Consider the following 16,572-nt stretch of genomic DNA (forward strand, 5'->3'; position numbering starts at 1 on the left):
ATCAGCGTAAATTTTGAGATTTTTTTAAGGCTTCTAGTAGACCGCATTATATGGAATCGGTTTTAAGCGGCATCTTACTGTAGTAGGATATTTTTTCAAATCTGCTGTTTATAGCACCAACTTTGCCTACTGCAAAATAATATTACTGGGCTAATTACTCACCTGATAGTTTTAGAATTGACAGTTGAAGGGGGAAAGAAAAGCTGAATGTTGCTTGTGATATTTTGTCATTTTACAGTAATTCTAATATTTTGACACTGCATGGATACTTCTATTTGTTTTTTCCTCACGACTAAGTGTATTAATGGACACAAGGCATTCTTACATCGTCTTTATTAGATTTGGAAATAAAGATGATGTAAGAATGCCTTGTGTCCATTAATACACCTAGTCGTGAGGAAAAAACAAATAAAAGAAGACACGGTGTCGGAATACATAACCAAATTGGATAAATGCATGGATAATCAGGAATTCGGAGTTGTTTATTATTTTATTTATTTAACACGCTAAGTTCATTTATTTTTATTTAGATAATTTAAAGATTAAATGTATTTTTAAGATTAAAAATGTAATTTTATATATATATAAAATTACATTTTTATGTAGTGTGTGTTTTGGGTAATTTATTGTTGTGATTAATGTTACTATTGTACTGGATAATATATTGTGCTTAAATCTTATGTATTGATTTTTGGCTTAAATTTATGAATGGTTTATTTAGATATAATTTTAGAATATGAAGATGTAGTACTTACATAACTATTAGTACTAAAAGGCTTTTCTAACTTTAAAAACATCTAGTGAACTGTTTTCAGAATGACCAAATTGTTCCATATTGTATTCTAAACATTAATGTTAATGTTTAGAATGAAATATGAAACAATTTATAAAATATATCAACAAAAGAGTTTTTATTCTTTTGTCAAAAGCATTCAATAATTGAATTCTTATATGAATAGTGAAATAATTGCAAAACGTAACAGTAGAGACAATGTCAGAGAAGGAATATATAAAAGTAATATAAACAGTTATTTTTAAATATTTTGTTTTAGAGTAAGCATATCATGGAAGTTATTTTTCTCATAAAAAAAATCCAGTAATGAGTTGCTTAACTTTCCTAGCAACATTTAAAACTATGGGTGACACCATCTGTTACCATATTTTATTAAAAAACTTTTTATATTTTTAGTTATTGTAAAATAGCAAAAAGCTTAATTTTGAGGTTAGGGATAGGTTTAATAAAAAAAAAAAGTGTAAATCCTAATAACAAGTAAAGTTGTCACTAAGTCTGATTCTACTTGAGATATGACACATGACCCCCCCTCTATCTCCCCATCTCATTGACCTTTAACCACCAAAATTTAATGGCATCATTCCTCCTAATACACAAACCTCCCTACAAATTTCAGAAATTTTCAATAAAAGCACAGGTGTTATTAAGCTTCAAGGAGGGTGAATAAAATTGGGCCATATCCCCCACACACACTAACATCCATACATACAGGAAAACAACCTTCAAATTTTTTCATATTTTTCAATGTTTGAAGGTCCCAAGACAAAAAATGTAACGATCTTGGGGGCCATTGTTTTGACTGATCGCCATACTTTCCTTCTGTTATATATAACAGAGCCAGAAAAGTAAAAAAGAAAACAAACACCTTAAGAAAACATTTCAATAACTTTGTGATTAAAAAGTAAATCTGAATTTAATATAATATAATCAAATAAAACATAATTTCAGATGAAAATCATAACATCAAATATAAATACAATAAATTCTGGATAAAATTATTTAAAGTACCATATAAATAATTATAATAATTCTGCTTTAAGTATAAAAACTAATAGTAGTTACAAACGTGACTATACTTAAAATTGAAGATATTAAAAGTTTTAATTTCCAGGTATCTTTTAACCCAAATGTTATCTTTACAATATTTTAATACCAAGAAATTTGATAAATTGCTTAATTTTATAGTTAAATTTTTCTATTGTACAGTACAACAAAAATTAACTTCAATTCTGATTTTAAAAATTTTACAAGAAATAAGATATAATCACATACTCCAAACCAATTAAGGTGTGCACATGAACATTTGTTTTGTTTATGTACTACATTACACACCGTAATCGGTTTGGAGTATGTGATTAACTATATCTCGGTATGGTGAGTGGTTGTTTAGAAATAAGATATTTTTGTGTATTTTATTATTGTATTGTAATTATTTAAATAATCAAAAATATTAAATCAAGATTAAGTTTCAACATGTTTATAATGTTTTCGTTCTAAGATTTAGGCTTATTAGCAAGAGTAAAAGTCTGTTATTAAATGTAAATAAATACCATCTCTCAAAGTGTCCCCAAAATGGAGCTGTCCAAGCATACTTCTCTATTTTGCTTATACAATGGTCTGTTGAATGTGAAAAATGATGAAAATGTAGCCAGGTGTGCCAACCAGTGGCGTGCCGTGACATGTGATGATAGGGAAGCTGTGTTTCTGTAAAAAGCCGACTTCCAGGGGCAATCGGTTAATTGCGCATCAGTAATGGTCTAGGGTCCATTTGTACGTGCGTGGTGGCTGAAGAGATAAAGACAACAAGTATCTGACAAAAACCATTTATTTTAACATAAATAAACATACACTATGTACGAAATTGTTTGCTTTAGGACAATCAACTGTTCGGACGTCCTGGGCGTCAATGTGGTTCTTCGATGGTCGATCGAAGGTGGCTCCGGGACAGTGGCATTGACAAGTCTGTAAGGCATGGGGAGACTTTGTGCGTTGGAGTCGGAGACACGGTCTACGAGTAAGTCCGAAGTGGCACGGGTTACAGGCTGGCACAATAGATGAGAAATTGTTTTTTTTTTTGTGCATTTACACACGGCGTTTTGGTTATTCGGAACGTTAACCGAGTGCCAGGTGTCCTAGATTGTCGGAGGGTATATCAATCTCCATTATTTCTTTCATCCATTTCAATTGGTTGTTCTCCCTGAATCACAATTCCCGAGTGGTTGGTCCCTGGTTACTAAACGTAACGAGACTCTTACCTGGAGCGCGAGAAAAGTCAAAATTGAAGACGAATTCGATCTTCCACCGATCATAGGACAACTTCTTTCCACAATTTATGGTTTCTGCCTGGCAGTTTGATATAGACAATGGGTGTCCGACTACAAACAACTTTTACCCATGTTTTTTTAAAGTAATAAATTTTTCTCTAAATTAACTGATTTTTTGCGTCTTTCGTGATGGGTCAGACCCGTCCGGTACATGACATTTCCATAAAAGTTTTAAACAAATACTGGAAATGATAAAAATAAACAATTTATGTATTTTAGTTGTAAAATACAAATAATACATACATAATACAAATTGATATGATACAAACAATGGTAGAAAAACTTGTTTTATTAATTTTTTATAAACTAACTCTATTCGGCGATTTTTCCGCTAAGTTGTTAATTACTTTATCATAAAAGTCGCCGGTCGTCGACTCCATCAACTTATTTGAATGCTCTTTTTCTATTGAAAGCAATGCTAGCAACCACAATCTTCCTCCGAACGAGTGTTCCTGGCCAATGTATGAATTTGCTTCGTGGTCGAAAAACTGCACTCACAGAGGCACTGGTAGATGGTACCATAAAAATTAATGATATTAAATGATATAATTCTTTTAGTACATCTTTGTTCGGATTGACATTAATTATAATATGTTTTATGTCTAAGTAGCTTGTCAATATAGTCCGGACACAAATATAAATATAGAGATTCACTACGTAATTTAGATAAATCAAAAAATTTTCCATAAAATTTACTTAATTTATAGAATTAAAACATGCTTGGAAAAATTGTGTGTCATAATATTAAAATTATTAACATGTAAAAGTGATAAAAATTCTAAAGATTTTGTCTGAAAATCTGTCAATATAATTACAGTATAATTAAAAGAAAATTAAAATTAAATATAACATTGCAAAGAAATGTACATAAAAATAACATTGAATACTCTTTACTTTTTAAATCTTAAACAATTCACTTAGTCAGATAGCTCCCTGCCAGTGGCTAAGGGATAGAATTGTTGGAAGCGTTACACGTGTGTAGCTTCCACCGGCTAAACCGGCTGAGGTTGGTGCTCTGTAAAGCGCATGCGCCAATGCCCTCTGGCTGCTTTACACCATTCGGTTATTCTCGTCGTGGAAGCTGTCTCGTAAGTGCTTCCATTTTGCCACTGACATTCGAATATACAATAGCAATCTTATCTTTTTTTCACATGTAGTATAGAAATTTGTAATAAGATAGATAATGCAGTTATAATAAAATATTAATTTTAATTAATTCAAAGTACGTTAAAATATGAAAATTTATATTTTAGAGAATACAAGGAACATGGCACTTCCATTGCTTCCAATGACGGCATGCCACTGGTTCCAACTCTAGAATTTCTGTATGCAAGCGCGCGAGTTTGTGATTTTGTTCAGTAGGATGCTATACCCTCTGTCATATGTTGAGACAATGTAAATCAATGCAAAAGGATAAACAAGCAATTAAGTTTTTACAAAATGTATATAAAATGTGAGTTCTTCTAAAGCATAAAAATACAATTTGATTGTAAGATTTCATCAGATGGCTAAATTTTTTTGTAAAATGAAGACACTGTCGATTCAAAATATTCTCTTGAGCACCATTTTATTACGTGTTCTAGTATAAAACTTTTAGATGACCTGATCTTCCTTTATAGGCTACTTGGCTGTCTCTAGTTAAAAGCACAAAAATTTATCCAATTAAAAATATGAATTTTAAAAAATTGGAATTTGTGGATTTTACGATGTCTTCTGGTTTTCCATCCTGTTCCATTTGGGAATTCCGGCCCTTTATATCAACTAGAAGAATGCACTATTAAATGTAGATTTTTTGGATTTTTTTGAATCGACTGTGTCTTCATTTTACATAAAAATACAAATTGTTATTGTGATATTTTTCTTCTGCTTACTCTTAATATCAAAAATATGGAGCACTGGCTCCTTTCACCTGAGTTTTTAATATTTTTGAAAAATATTAAGTTTATTGATACAATATATGTAAATTTTTTAATATATATGTGAGGTGTTTAGGAAATAAATACCCTGTTAACACCTGAAATTTCATTATGCAAAAGTAGCATTAAGAAGAACACATGACAAAAGACAAAACAAGAATAGAAAGAAGTGAAGATGAAAGGATGTATCTAGAAGGATTATGTTAAACTTTAGAAATAAATGGAATTTTTAGTTCAAAATAAATTTATATATATACAGAGTGCAGCGCGGGAACTTCCTTATTCGAAATGCACACCACACAGTGGCCGTTACTCCTTGGAGAGAGGGGTAGAGCGCATTCGAAAGGGTGGGGCCTAATGTTTTTTGTACGGTTAGTTTAGTAATGATCATGCAGTGGGCGAGAGAGAAGCGTGCGTTCGTTTCGGCGACTTACTTTTCCAACGGCCGTTCGGTCGTTGCAACTCGGCATGCATTCAGGAAACAGTTTAATATCATGCCTACAGGTTGTGTTCCCGATCGAAAATTGATCGTTCAGTGGGTGGACGCATTTATGGATACCGGTAGTGTGCAGAAAAAGAAACCAGGACCTTCAAGAACCACCAGGATGCCAGAAAATGTCGAGATAGTAAAGCCCCAATTTCGAAATCCCCTAAGTGATCTGCACACAAACATGCAGCTGCGCTTAGAATTTCTGATCGCACAATGAGACGAATTCTTCATAAAGATCTGAGATTTCATCCATACAAACTGGCAGTGGTGCAACAACTTAATCCACGTGATTTTGTTTGAGGGGCGATCTTCAGTGGCCAGCACGCTCGCCAGATTTAGCCCCCTGCAATTTTTTCTTACGAGGATATCTTAAATCTTTGGCGTATACCAATTGTCCAAAGACCCCGAACGAGTCAAAGAACAATAATCGTGCTGCTATTGCCGACATAGACACGGACGCGCCGGACAAAGTGGACCGAAACTTCCGATTTCGACTCTCCAAACGTATCGACCAGAACGGAGGCCACCTTCGAGATATCATTTTCAAAACCTAACGAAAAAAAACTTTAAATGTACCTCCACATAAAGAAAAAGAATTAAATCGATATCTCCAATACTTTTTGTTTTATGATTTTTTAAAATAAGGAAATTTTTGCGCTGCACCCTGTGTATAGCAAAAAATTTTTGAATGTAAAATTTAATCAAGATGATATAATTCATTTTTATTTGTTTGAAAATTTTCCAGAAATATTTAAAATATTTTAAATTAAATAATAATAATTAAGGAAACATATTTTAAAGTAATTTTTATACATTTCATAAAAATAACATTTTAAAATTATTAACATGCATAAATTATAAATATATTCCAGTATAGTCTTTTGTAATAATGTTATTGCAAGATTAAATTTGTATCTAAAGGTAAACGTAGTAATGTAACAAAAGAATATAATTGAAAATTAGGTTTTATTATTTAAAGGCTCTAATAATTCCTGCAAATAAGAAGTTTAAATTTTATTCATATTTTATTCATTATATATATACAAACATATCTGACGATGTGGTGACGATCTTTTATTTCTCTAAATTAAAAAAAATGCAATGTCTGGTAAAAGTTATTTGAATTGTTTATTTGCAAAAGAACAAGTGCAAAACTTTCATAATTAATTTTACTTTGTAAAAATCTTAGTGAAGATAAAATTATGAACTTTTTTTAAACATTGTTTAGGTTCATAAAAAAACCTTTTGCATTGGAAAGAAATGTTGCCTAATGAGATATGTTGGAGAAGTTCACCGGATATTTATCTTGATTAATATTTTTTTTACGTTGTTTATTATAATTGTAGAAGTTATTTACTTGTTAATTAAATTTGAAGTCAATATAATATTTCTTTAATAACAAGTTTAAAAAATAAAGTTAATTTTGATTGAATTAAATATATATTTTTATATTTGATTAATTTTTGAAGATATAATTGGAAAAATTTTTCTAAAATTAAATTGGCAAAAATGTTTGTATAAACCTGAAATCCATTTTTTTAATTACTTTATTTAATTAAAAGTTTATTGATAACATTACTTCTTATATAAAAATGAAAATAATATTCTAAATAAAAATGAATTAATTTTTAATCATAAAGAACTTCATTATTTCAAATTGGAATTTATATATATGTCTTAATTGCATAACCAGATTATGAAGCAAACTTTGAGCAAGATTTATTTTACAAATCAGTTTTTTTCTGAAAGTAAAAAAGTAATAATAATAATGTTTTATCTTTGATTATTTATAAAATCTAATGTTATGTTGTTAATCTAATTTTATATTATGTTAAATTGATAATTTTGTGAATTTTCATTAAGATTTAACTTTTTCTGATGTATAAAGTATTAATCTTATATAATTGAAACTGTTAATAAATGTATTTTATTGCTGTAAATGATTTAAACTAGGTAAAGTTATGCTTCATTAAATTTTAGTTTAACTATCCATTTACTTTATCAGATATCTTTGGTCATTAAATTGAGTAATTATAATCTAAATATTTTTAAAAATTTTAATAAATATATTTTAAAATAATTTATTTTTTGTTTGAGATCTGCCATTAGAAATTGATTAATGTCTAGTTTGGAATTAAATGATTTATGCACCAATTTCTTAGAAATTTTTAGTTTTTGTTTCGTACCTAATTTAAAATTTGTAATTATTCACCACTTTTGCATAATTATATATATATTTTATGGATATATATATATATATATATATATATATATAGAAAATGGTCTTTTGAGTAATAAAATAGTATTTTTGTAGCAGATTCACATTTACTATAAATTATTTTTGATCAATAATTTTGGAATAAATTAAAATTTGATTAATTTTTAATGGAAACAGACATATTAAATTGTTTACGGACATATTGTAATTAGGGTTTCTCGTTTCCCGGTCTTTTGCTTGTTCCGGAATAAAAGTGAACTGTTTCCCGGGATCCCGGGACAAAATTAATTATTTTTAAGATATACAAAATGTCACGAAATCAAATGATATAATTATTTTTCGTTTTCTAAAGTAATTTAATACGTTCCGCAACCTCCAAAATCGTATTTATAATGTTGTGTAAGATATATATTAAAAATTACCTTTGAATTACGTAGAAATCTTCATAAATAGAAAAAATTTATTAAAGTTGGCTGGAAACTGCATACAACAACAAAAAATGACTTTAAATTGAGTTGAAAATTTAAAGAAAAATGAATTTAGATCAAACTTCTAACTTAGAAGGTAATTTTTGATTTTTAAATAAAATAATACAAAATATTGTAAATTTTTATAAGATTTTAAAAAGCAAAGATGGTCGATACTCCCGTCGCTCGATCTAATTCTTATTTTAGTAACGAAAAGTCTCGCTACCGAGAATGCCTTTTCCGATTCAATTGATGCGATTAGAATCGTGTTTAATGCATTTAAGAGAAGACAAATATTGTGTTTTTTGCCCGTAGCCTGAAATATTTCTAGTTCGTTTCGAGATTGTAGTACTTCTTTTGTTCTCTAGTATTCTCGATTTGTCTACCTCGACCGCTTTAATAGAAATGTTGTAGCCCTATAATTCGGCAGTTCGTTTGTCTTTAATAATCGGATTACGAAGAAAAACTTCATACTTGCTGACTTCGTACTCGTTTCTATCCTTGCCCAATTTGCACGACTTGGCGTTACGCAGTCGTCGAAGCTACCGGGCACGGTTAAAAATTAAGACAACATAAGCACAATTATTCCAGATATTACTGGTAAAGAATTTTGAGAGTCCCGTCACAAATAAGCTACGTATTGATTATTGACCAATTGTGACGTGCCATAACGAGCAAAAATTAAAAAAAACTAATAAGTAGGTTTAAAATTAATAAATACAAATGTATTCTGACAGTTTATGAGTTAATGATACTTTCTATTTGCAAAATTTCCTCAACCTTAATGTAAAATAAGAAAAAAAGTGAAGTTTTAAGAAATTTGTGGGATTTCCCGGGTTAAAAATACAACCGGGATCCCGGAATCCCGTTTGAGAAACCCTAATCGTAATTATTTCCAACTTATTTTTCACTTGATATTACAATGAATTTAATTATTACATGTTCATACTCTAATATACAGTATATATGAATTTTTAAGTATGTACAGTAGGTAAGTATGTAAAAATGTACAGTATGTTATATTAAAAATTCTTTTTAAAATAATAACTGCAACAAAAAATAATAATAGCAATAATATATATAAGGACTGTGTTTCTTTCAAGACTCTACATATATATAGTTAGAAAATTTTGTCAAGGATTATGATAGGTATGTTTTTTGAATGAATATATCTTTGCCTCAAAAGATTTAATTTGTTAATGCAACGATTGTTACATAATTGATGTAGTTTGCTGTTTGGAAGCAATGATGATCGATTAATTTTTCTTTGACGGTCAGATGGCCAAGACGGTTAAAGCATCGGCCAACGCTTTGGGGACTCGGGATCAAAAAATTGCAGTAATTTTTCATCGGGGAGTTTGTCTCGGTCGACCTCATTGTGGGCTTGGTCGAACCTGTAATACGACGGAGAAAAGGGCCTTTTAGTGACCACAGAGTGGAGATTAAAAATTTCTTTAAAATGGCAATTATTATTGCTATATTTCTGCAGAGTATAAGTGTTTTTTCCTCAGTCATTAGGTGTTAAATTTCTAGAATAATGTTATGTAATGAAGAAATAGATGAAAGAAACTTTAAATCAGAATATGATTCATAAATACAATATGAAGATGAACAGAGTTGAAGATATGTGAAAAAGTTTTTAAATTTATTAATTCATTTTTTGATATCGCAATGTTTTGCCTGGAAGCTTTGATTTGTTTCTTAAATACATTAATCAAAGCAAGTAAAATAATTAATATTCACTTTCTCCATCTGAATTTCACTGATAAAAATAAATCAATGCAAGTTCACTTTTATAATTATTTATTCCATACTAAAATATTTAAATACCTCGGTGTGAAATTTAAATGTATTTACAACAATAAAAGATTTCGACAAATTTTAAAGTTTATACTTTGCAGTACAAATATTATTACTAGTACATAAATTTAAAATAGAAAATTGTGGAAATCTTTTATGTAGATGATATAAATTAAGTAAATACCTAAATTTAATATATTTTATTAGAAAATATAAATTTTAGATATGTTTATTTGGTCAGAGTTGCATTCCGTTACCAAATTTTGTTATTCTGTCCTTTTTTTAATGTTAATTTTTTATGCTAATAAATTAGTTTTGTTTTGCATTGAATAAATTTTACCTCAAAATGCTATAAATGAAGATTTACAAAATAAATGCTGATTAATATTGTATGATAATATTTTAACAGTTCAAATTAAAGTGAAAAAATTTTTTTTAGATTAGCGACCTAAACCAGACAATGAAGAACAGACCGGAACAGTTGAAATATGCAGTAAGTCTTGATTTTAAATATAATTTTCATATGGTAAATGATATTTGATGCATTACTACATGAATATTTATCAAATATTTGATTTGATGATAGCTGTAAAAGATCAATGGAAAAGAAGAAAATTATAAATAAATTATTTTCTTTAAATATTCTTGGTCACATATAAAACAGCCTTGTAGGCACTTTGTTACAATTGGATCTTGGATCTTAGTGTGCAACATAGACTTAGGATATATTTTGGAATTTTTGTCCTATCCTCAACTACACATACAAATATTTTTCTATCAAAAAAAATTTTTAGCAATAGCATCCTATGCCATACATCTAACATTCGTGAAGTTTTTACGATCTCGTTATCTTTTTTTTTATATTTAATTGTTTTTTAATGCCGAAAAATTATGTTAGGTTATCTTTTCAGAAACTGAAAGTTTATTGTTCTTTACTGACCACAAACAAGCCTATAAAATAAATAATAAATAGCTATATAAATGTAAATAAAAAAATGTTTTTTAAAGTTTATTATTGCGCGTAGCCTTTTTGCGTTAAGAAACGACCGTTTACGTTCGAGTAATTTATTATTAGGTAATAATTACCGAATGCTAAAATTTTAAAACGAACGTTATCTATTTAACTACGGTAATATAATTTCGACCTTTAATAAATGGCCCGACGGCCCGCCGCTCCGGGAATCCGGGATCGAATCCGGACCGGTCGAGAAACGCCCGAGAATTTTCCGGGGCGATCCGTGCGGACGCGTCGGGTCCCGTCCCTCGCCGCCCGGCGGTCCGGCCGAACCCGTAACGGACTTGCTAAAAAAAAGTTCTATTAGAGCCCACGAGGCAGAAAGAATTAAAAAAAAATCCTCCAACAAATATTGTAAAAAATTTACTTGTATTCAAGTTCACTTACTGTTGTTTTAAATGTTGTTAAATTTACTTATTGAATTATGGATAATAATGTATTATTTCAATATTGAATTAAGAGATAATACATGTTTAATTTGATGTTTTTGTTTTTATATAATTTGGATGATATATTTAAAATCAATTTCTCTCTCTTATAATTTTCAAAATATAGATTCTACGAATCTTGCTAAAGAGATTTTAAAGATTTCTCAAACAGGAACATTGTTGAAATAATAAATGTAAAACTTTATTTACTGTCGTCGTCTAAAGAACATTTTTAAAAAAAGTAGACTTGTGCGACGATTAAAATTTATAGAAATCAGTACAATTTCTAAGAAATGATTATTACATCAAATATAGTTTTTTTTTTATTCATGTAGAAAATATGATAAATGAAGAATATTCTAAATTCAAGCTTATTAAAAAATCTGTTTAATAATATATCTAATGTAGATATTTAAAACCACGACACAAGGTTACTTGAATAATAATATCAATGGATGAATGATGAAAGAAATTTATCAAAGAAAAACTGGCACTTTGACTATAAAATGAAAATTCGTTAAGAAGGAAAAACAAGAAAAAATTTAGAATAGATGGTTTTTTTAATTAGTTGATTTGTAATTAATTATATTTTGAAGTTAAACAATGAATGTAACTTTAATTTCTTAAATTAATAATCAAAGTCTGCTTTATTGAAGCTTACTTATAACGAGTAACAGTTTCTCAAGTACTTTTAGCTTTTCAAGTTGCTCGAAAGCACTCGAGAAACTGCGAGTTAATATATGCGAGCCATAATAAAGCAGATTTTTGTTAATATTTTGAAGTTAACAATTAACGAGACTACTATAGTATTAATTAATGTATTTTTATAATCAATATTTCATTTGTAATACAAATTACATAATATAATGAAAATTAGTATAAAATATGGAAAATAATAACCTTTAAAGTTTATTAATTTGTCATGATATTGTCTAACTTGCATGCAAATCTGTCACTTTGACCCAAAAAAAGTAAAAAAAAAAGACTATCCTACATGCATTAAATTTTATTTAAAGTAATAATTCAATTTGTGAAAATATAAAATTAGAACTGGTAATGAAATATTAATTAAAACATATTAAAATATTAACGAAAATTAAATTATAACGGCAAAGGGGAAAAAGTACGCACGTATTTAATTAAGCTTGCGTATTTATCGTTTTGCCGTAATTAGTTTTGCTTAGTACGTTTTGCGATTAAATTATTTTTAATTTCTAGTTTCCAATAACGAAATTATTACTTATTATACCTTTTCAAAAAACGTTAATATTTGCGGGAAGTAAATTTATATTTACGTACATCGTATACAATTCAATCGAATGTAATTTGTTATCTAGTTAGAAATTATACAAAGTATTATATTTATAAATTATACATTTGTTTAGAAATAAAAATACATCAAATTAGCAAATTTATTGTTCTAAACAGTGAAATAATTTTGTATTTTTGCAGAATTGGGGAATTTCGGATATAGACGCTCGCATTCAGACTTTACAAGACTTATTATCGCAGAAATCAAACAATCAGTTTGAACCAAAGAGTGAAATTTAATTTTCTTCTATATAATAAATGTAAATCATGTTATATTACAAGTAATTAAAATAGTATTGTATATAAATCTTGATAAAACTACATGTAAATATAAATTTTTTGAAAATTATTTAATACAAATAGTGCATTTTTCTCTGTAAAAGTTGTAATGCAAATTTTAAAAAATAAAAAATGCTTTTTGATAATGGATACCTGAAGTTTCTAATTATTTTTTCAAATTTTTATTATGATATTTGTAGATTTTTAGACTCTGCAGAATATATTTATTATGTAATATATTGTATATAAGAAGTAAAAAATAATAAAGTAAGGTAGTGTAATAATTTTTAAGTGATTGTCAATTAACTAAGTAAATAAATGTTATACTTTCTCCAGGTTCTAAAAATTAATTAGAAACATTGAATATAAAATAAGATTTTTTAAAATTCAAAAATATAACCAGTAAATTTGATACAGATGACATATTTTGAATAATAATAATCAGAAAATTAAGTGTAAAAAAATAAATTAACACATTACCTTCGGAATACAAAGGTATTTAGATGCACATTAAACCCTTGTTTAAATTTTCTTATTAGTTTTATTAATTAGGTAATTAATTTATAGCACTGTAAACCTGTTAGGTGACTTTATTATATTATTCTCTTCACTGTTATATTTAACAGGGAAAGTATGACGATCCGGAAAAAATAACCACCCCAGAATTTTACATTTTTGGACTCGGGACCACGAAACGTCGAGAAATACAAAAAAGAATTCGAGGGTCATTTCATTTCTGTTTGTATGGGGAGCACTATTCTGTTCACTCTCTTTAAGGGGTAATAACTCCTGCGCTTTCTGTCGAAATTTTCTGAAATTTTGCATGGAGGTTTCTGTATTAAGAGATTGATGCTATTAAATTTTGGTGGTTAAAGGTCGAGGGGGCGGGGAGATAAAGGGGGTCGGACTTAATGCGGATTTTACTCGTTATTAGCATTTACAATTTTTTATAAAACTAATCGCTATCCTCAAAAGTAAGTTTTTTGCTATTTTATAATGGTTAAAAATATAAAAAGTTGTTTTTTTAATAAAATAGCGTAACAGATGGCGTCACGAAATGCCGGGAAAGTGAAGCAACTCATTGCTGGATTTTTATTTAATTGATTTTTAAAAGTAAATATTTAAAGCATTTAAAAGTTTTTATTTATAAATATTCTAAATTTCTTTAATAATAATAGGTTTTGAAACAGTCAATGTTTAATTCTTACATAATTATCCTTTGCTAATGAAATATTTACAGTTAGTTAACAATTTATATAGTCTATTGCGTATTAAATGATGATTAATGTATAGTAAAAAGTTTTCATTTATGGAATTTTATTAGTATTAGTTTGAAATGAAACTTATTTTTGTCGCAATGTTTTTAAAATGATTCCCGAAACTGTTACAGAGTTGCCTCGTAACTTTTGTTCAACGATAATTGGTTTTCGTGCCAAATTTGGTGGAACTCGATCGATGCGTGTCATAATAATCGATAATTCTCTCATAAAGGACAAAAATAAAATGATAATCAATCATTAAATTGTAAAAGTGATCTTAGTTTAGGTTGTTTAATACGTCTTTAACATCGATTCTAAGAAAATGGGAAAGACCTTTTCTCAGTTTTGGAAATATTATAGATCTTTCTAATGTCTTTTAGCGTATTGAGATGATGTAGACCGAGTTGCTGAGAAATTTTCAAATAAATTTTTATAATTTTGTGATATAAAAAAAAATGTCGGTATGAACGTCAATATGTGGTGTGATTCTGGCTATTTACATACTCCACGCTGCTTCGTAAGTATAATAATTTCTACCCTCGAAAAGTATGAATGATTTGGACAGTATAAAATATATTAGAATTATTTCCCGCTCAGATTAATGCGATATAAATTTACCGTATCTGAAATAATGGTTTGCATCTGCTTTCGAACGGATAGAAAAATAAGCAAAGTTTGTCTACAGTCATTAGGCACAAGCTGGACAATCTAGAAACCGCATTAGATTAATCAGTTGGCATTATTTATAATTTATTTTGTTTATACATTATTACATTAGTAGCAACTCATCGCTATTAAACTTAATGGAGGGGAAATTCTATTTTTTCCCTCCTTGCTTAAACGATTAATTATGTAAATTCGAGAGTAATTCACGTGATCGAGGGATGAACGAATATATTATTCCGGTTTTCATCACCACATGTGTCGATACATTTTGAACAAAATTATTCAGTTTTTCGATCAATCGTTTCTTCATGAATAAATAATAATACTTGTAAAAAATGACTAAAAATAAATCTCGAGATTTTAATTTAATTGAAGTTACCAGGCTTTTTTAAAATCAGGATTTAAGGTTTTTCATTAAGTCGGTTGAAAGAAATCAGAGTTTTGTTAATGATTTACTTTCGGTTTTGTGTCAGTAGACTTTTGAATAGAATTTTAATAATTCACGTATTATAAATTTGCAATTTCATTTTTAAAATTCAGAAAGTTTCGAAAATTATTCAAGCTCATTTAATATGTTGAGTTCCGTCCTGTTGATAGATTGTTCGGCTCATTAAAAGAACGTTTTTCTTAGAAAATTCTGGTCGGTTTTATTTCGGATAAAGCGACTAAATCCCCTGTTATGTTTATCTCGTCGAGCCCCATCGTGTGGTTTGGCTATGGTCTCAAAAATATTTAAGTCTCATAGATTTGTTATGGCTCTTCTCTTCATATACAAGAAATAGTTTGCAATAAAGCCATATGGTTTAGCTATGACCTTATTACAAACTAGTTCTTGTATATTTAGCAAAATACTTTATTTTTTCGAATTTTATCATTTAAACATATAATTTTTAAATTAGTTTTAATATAGCCGAGAAAGGCGATTAGGGCCTTTCTCGATCTCCGAGACGATCTGCAGCTGCATCTAACACGTTAATTTTCTAGATTGAGATACAATTCTGTTAGAATATCTCAGATTTTTCATACGTAACTATCCATATTTCGAAATGACTGCTTTTATGTAAGGTAAAAAGTATTGTGAATCAAACTGTAAGTTATATTCTGTGGAAGTTCAAACGCGGAATACAGCAGATGGCATTGATATAGGAACTATTCAGTTAATCTAAGAAATACTACTAAAACCTGCTACTAGCATTTAAGCCAAAAAAATAAAAGAAACAATTCTCTATCTATGCACTTTACGTGACATAATATAATTAATATAGGATGACGAGTCAGCCATGTAGCCAGGGATTAAGTTTTTTAGGAGGCTGTAAACTTGCATTGCAGTAGTCTTATAGATCCATTTAAATTAAGGTGGATTTTTAAGAAATCAATTTATATATTTTTTGAGTTAAAGCCCTCAAAAAAGAATAGGGACGATAAAAGTAGACTATTAGCTCCATTATAACGTCTAAACATCACTTCTCTAATCCAATGTAATGTACTCTTTAAATGTATAATTTCTAATCAAAAATACTGCTTAGTAATTATTAGCAGTTAATTATTTATGAAATGCTAATAATTTTCAAAATTCAATATTTTTGCACACTCAAAATGTTCCAAG

At 28.5% G+C, this 16,572-nt stretch overlaps 3 protein-coding genes across 4 annotated transcripts in view; all 3 read left to right on the forward strand.

The window, feature by feature from the left end:
• LOC136975968 (MAP3K12-binding inhibitory protein 1-like) overlaps positions 1-13,182 on the forward strand; it is a 45,457-nt gene extending 32,275 nt beyond the window's left edge. For both annotated transcript variants that reach the window (XM_067271156.1, XM_067271157.1), the window contains exons 8-9: positions 10,448-10,501; positions 12,904-13,182. In XM_067271156.1, coding sequence (XP_067127257.1) covers positions 10,448-10,501; positions 12,904-13,002 — 153 coding nt within the window. In that variant the 3' untranslated portion in view covers positions 13,003-13,182. The remainder of the gene's footprint in view (positions 1-10,447; positions 10,502-12,903) is intronic.
• LOC136975998 (V-type proton ATPase subunit G-like) overlaps positions 1-16,572 on the forward strand; it is a 99,743-nt gene that overhangs the window by 82,828 nt on the left and 343 nt on the right. The window lies entirely within an intron of this gene.
• The window catches only part of LOC136975990 (A-type potassium channel modulatory protein KCNIP1-like), a 37,581-nt gene continuing 35,777 nt past the window's right edge, over positions 14,769-16,572 (forward strand). The window contains exon 1 of the mRNA XM_067271190.1: positions 14,769-14,817. The gene's annotated coding sequence lies outside the window, so the exon portion shown is untranslated. The remainder of the gene's footprint in view (positions 14,818-16,572) is intronic.

The sequence above is a fragment of the Centruroides vittatus genome, unplaced genomic scaffold, assembly GCF_030686945.1.
Source record: "Centruroides vittatus isolate TY-2023 unplaced genomic scaffold, ASM3068694v2 contig_392, whole genome shotgun sequence".
In the NCBI taxonomy this organism is placed as follows: Eukaryota; Metazoa; Arthropoda; class Arachnida; order Scorpiones; family Buthidae; genus Centruroides; species Centruroides vittatus.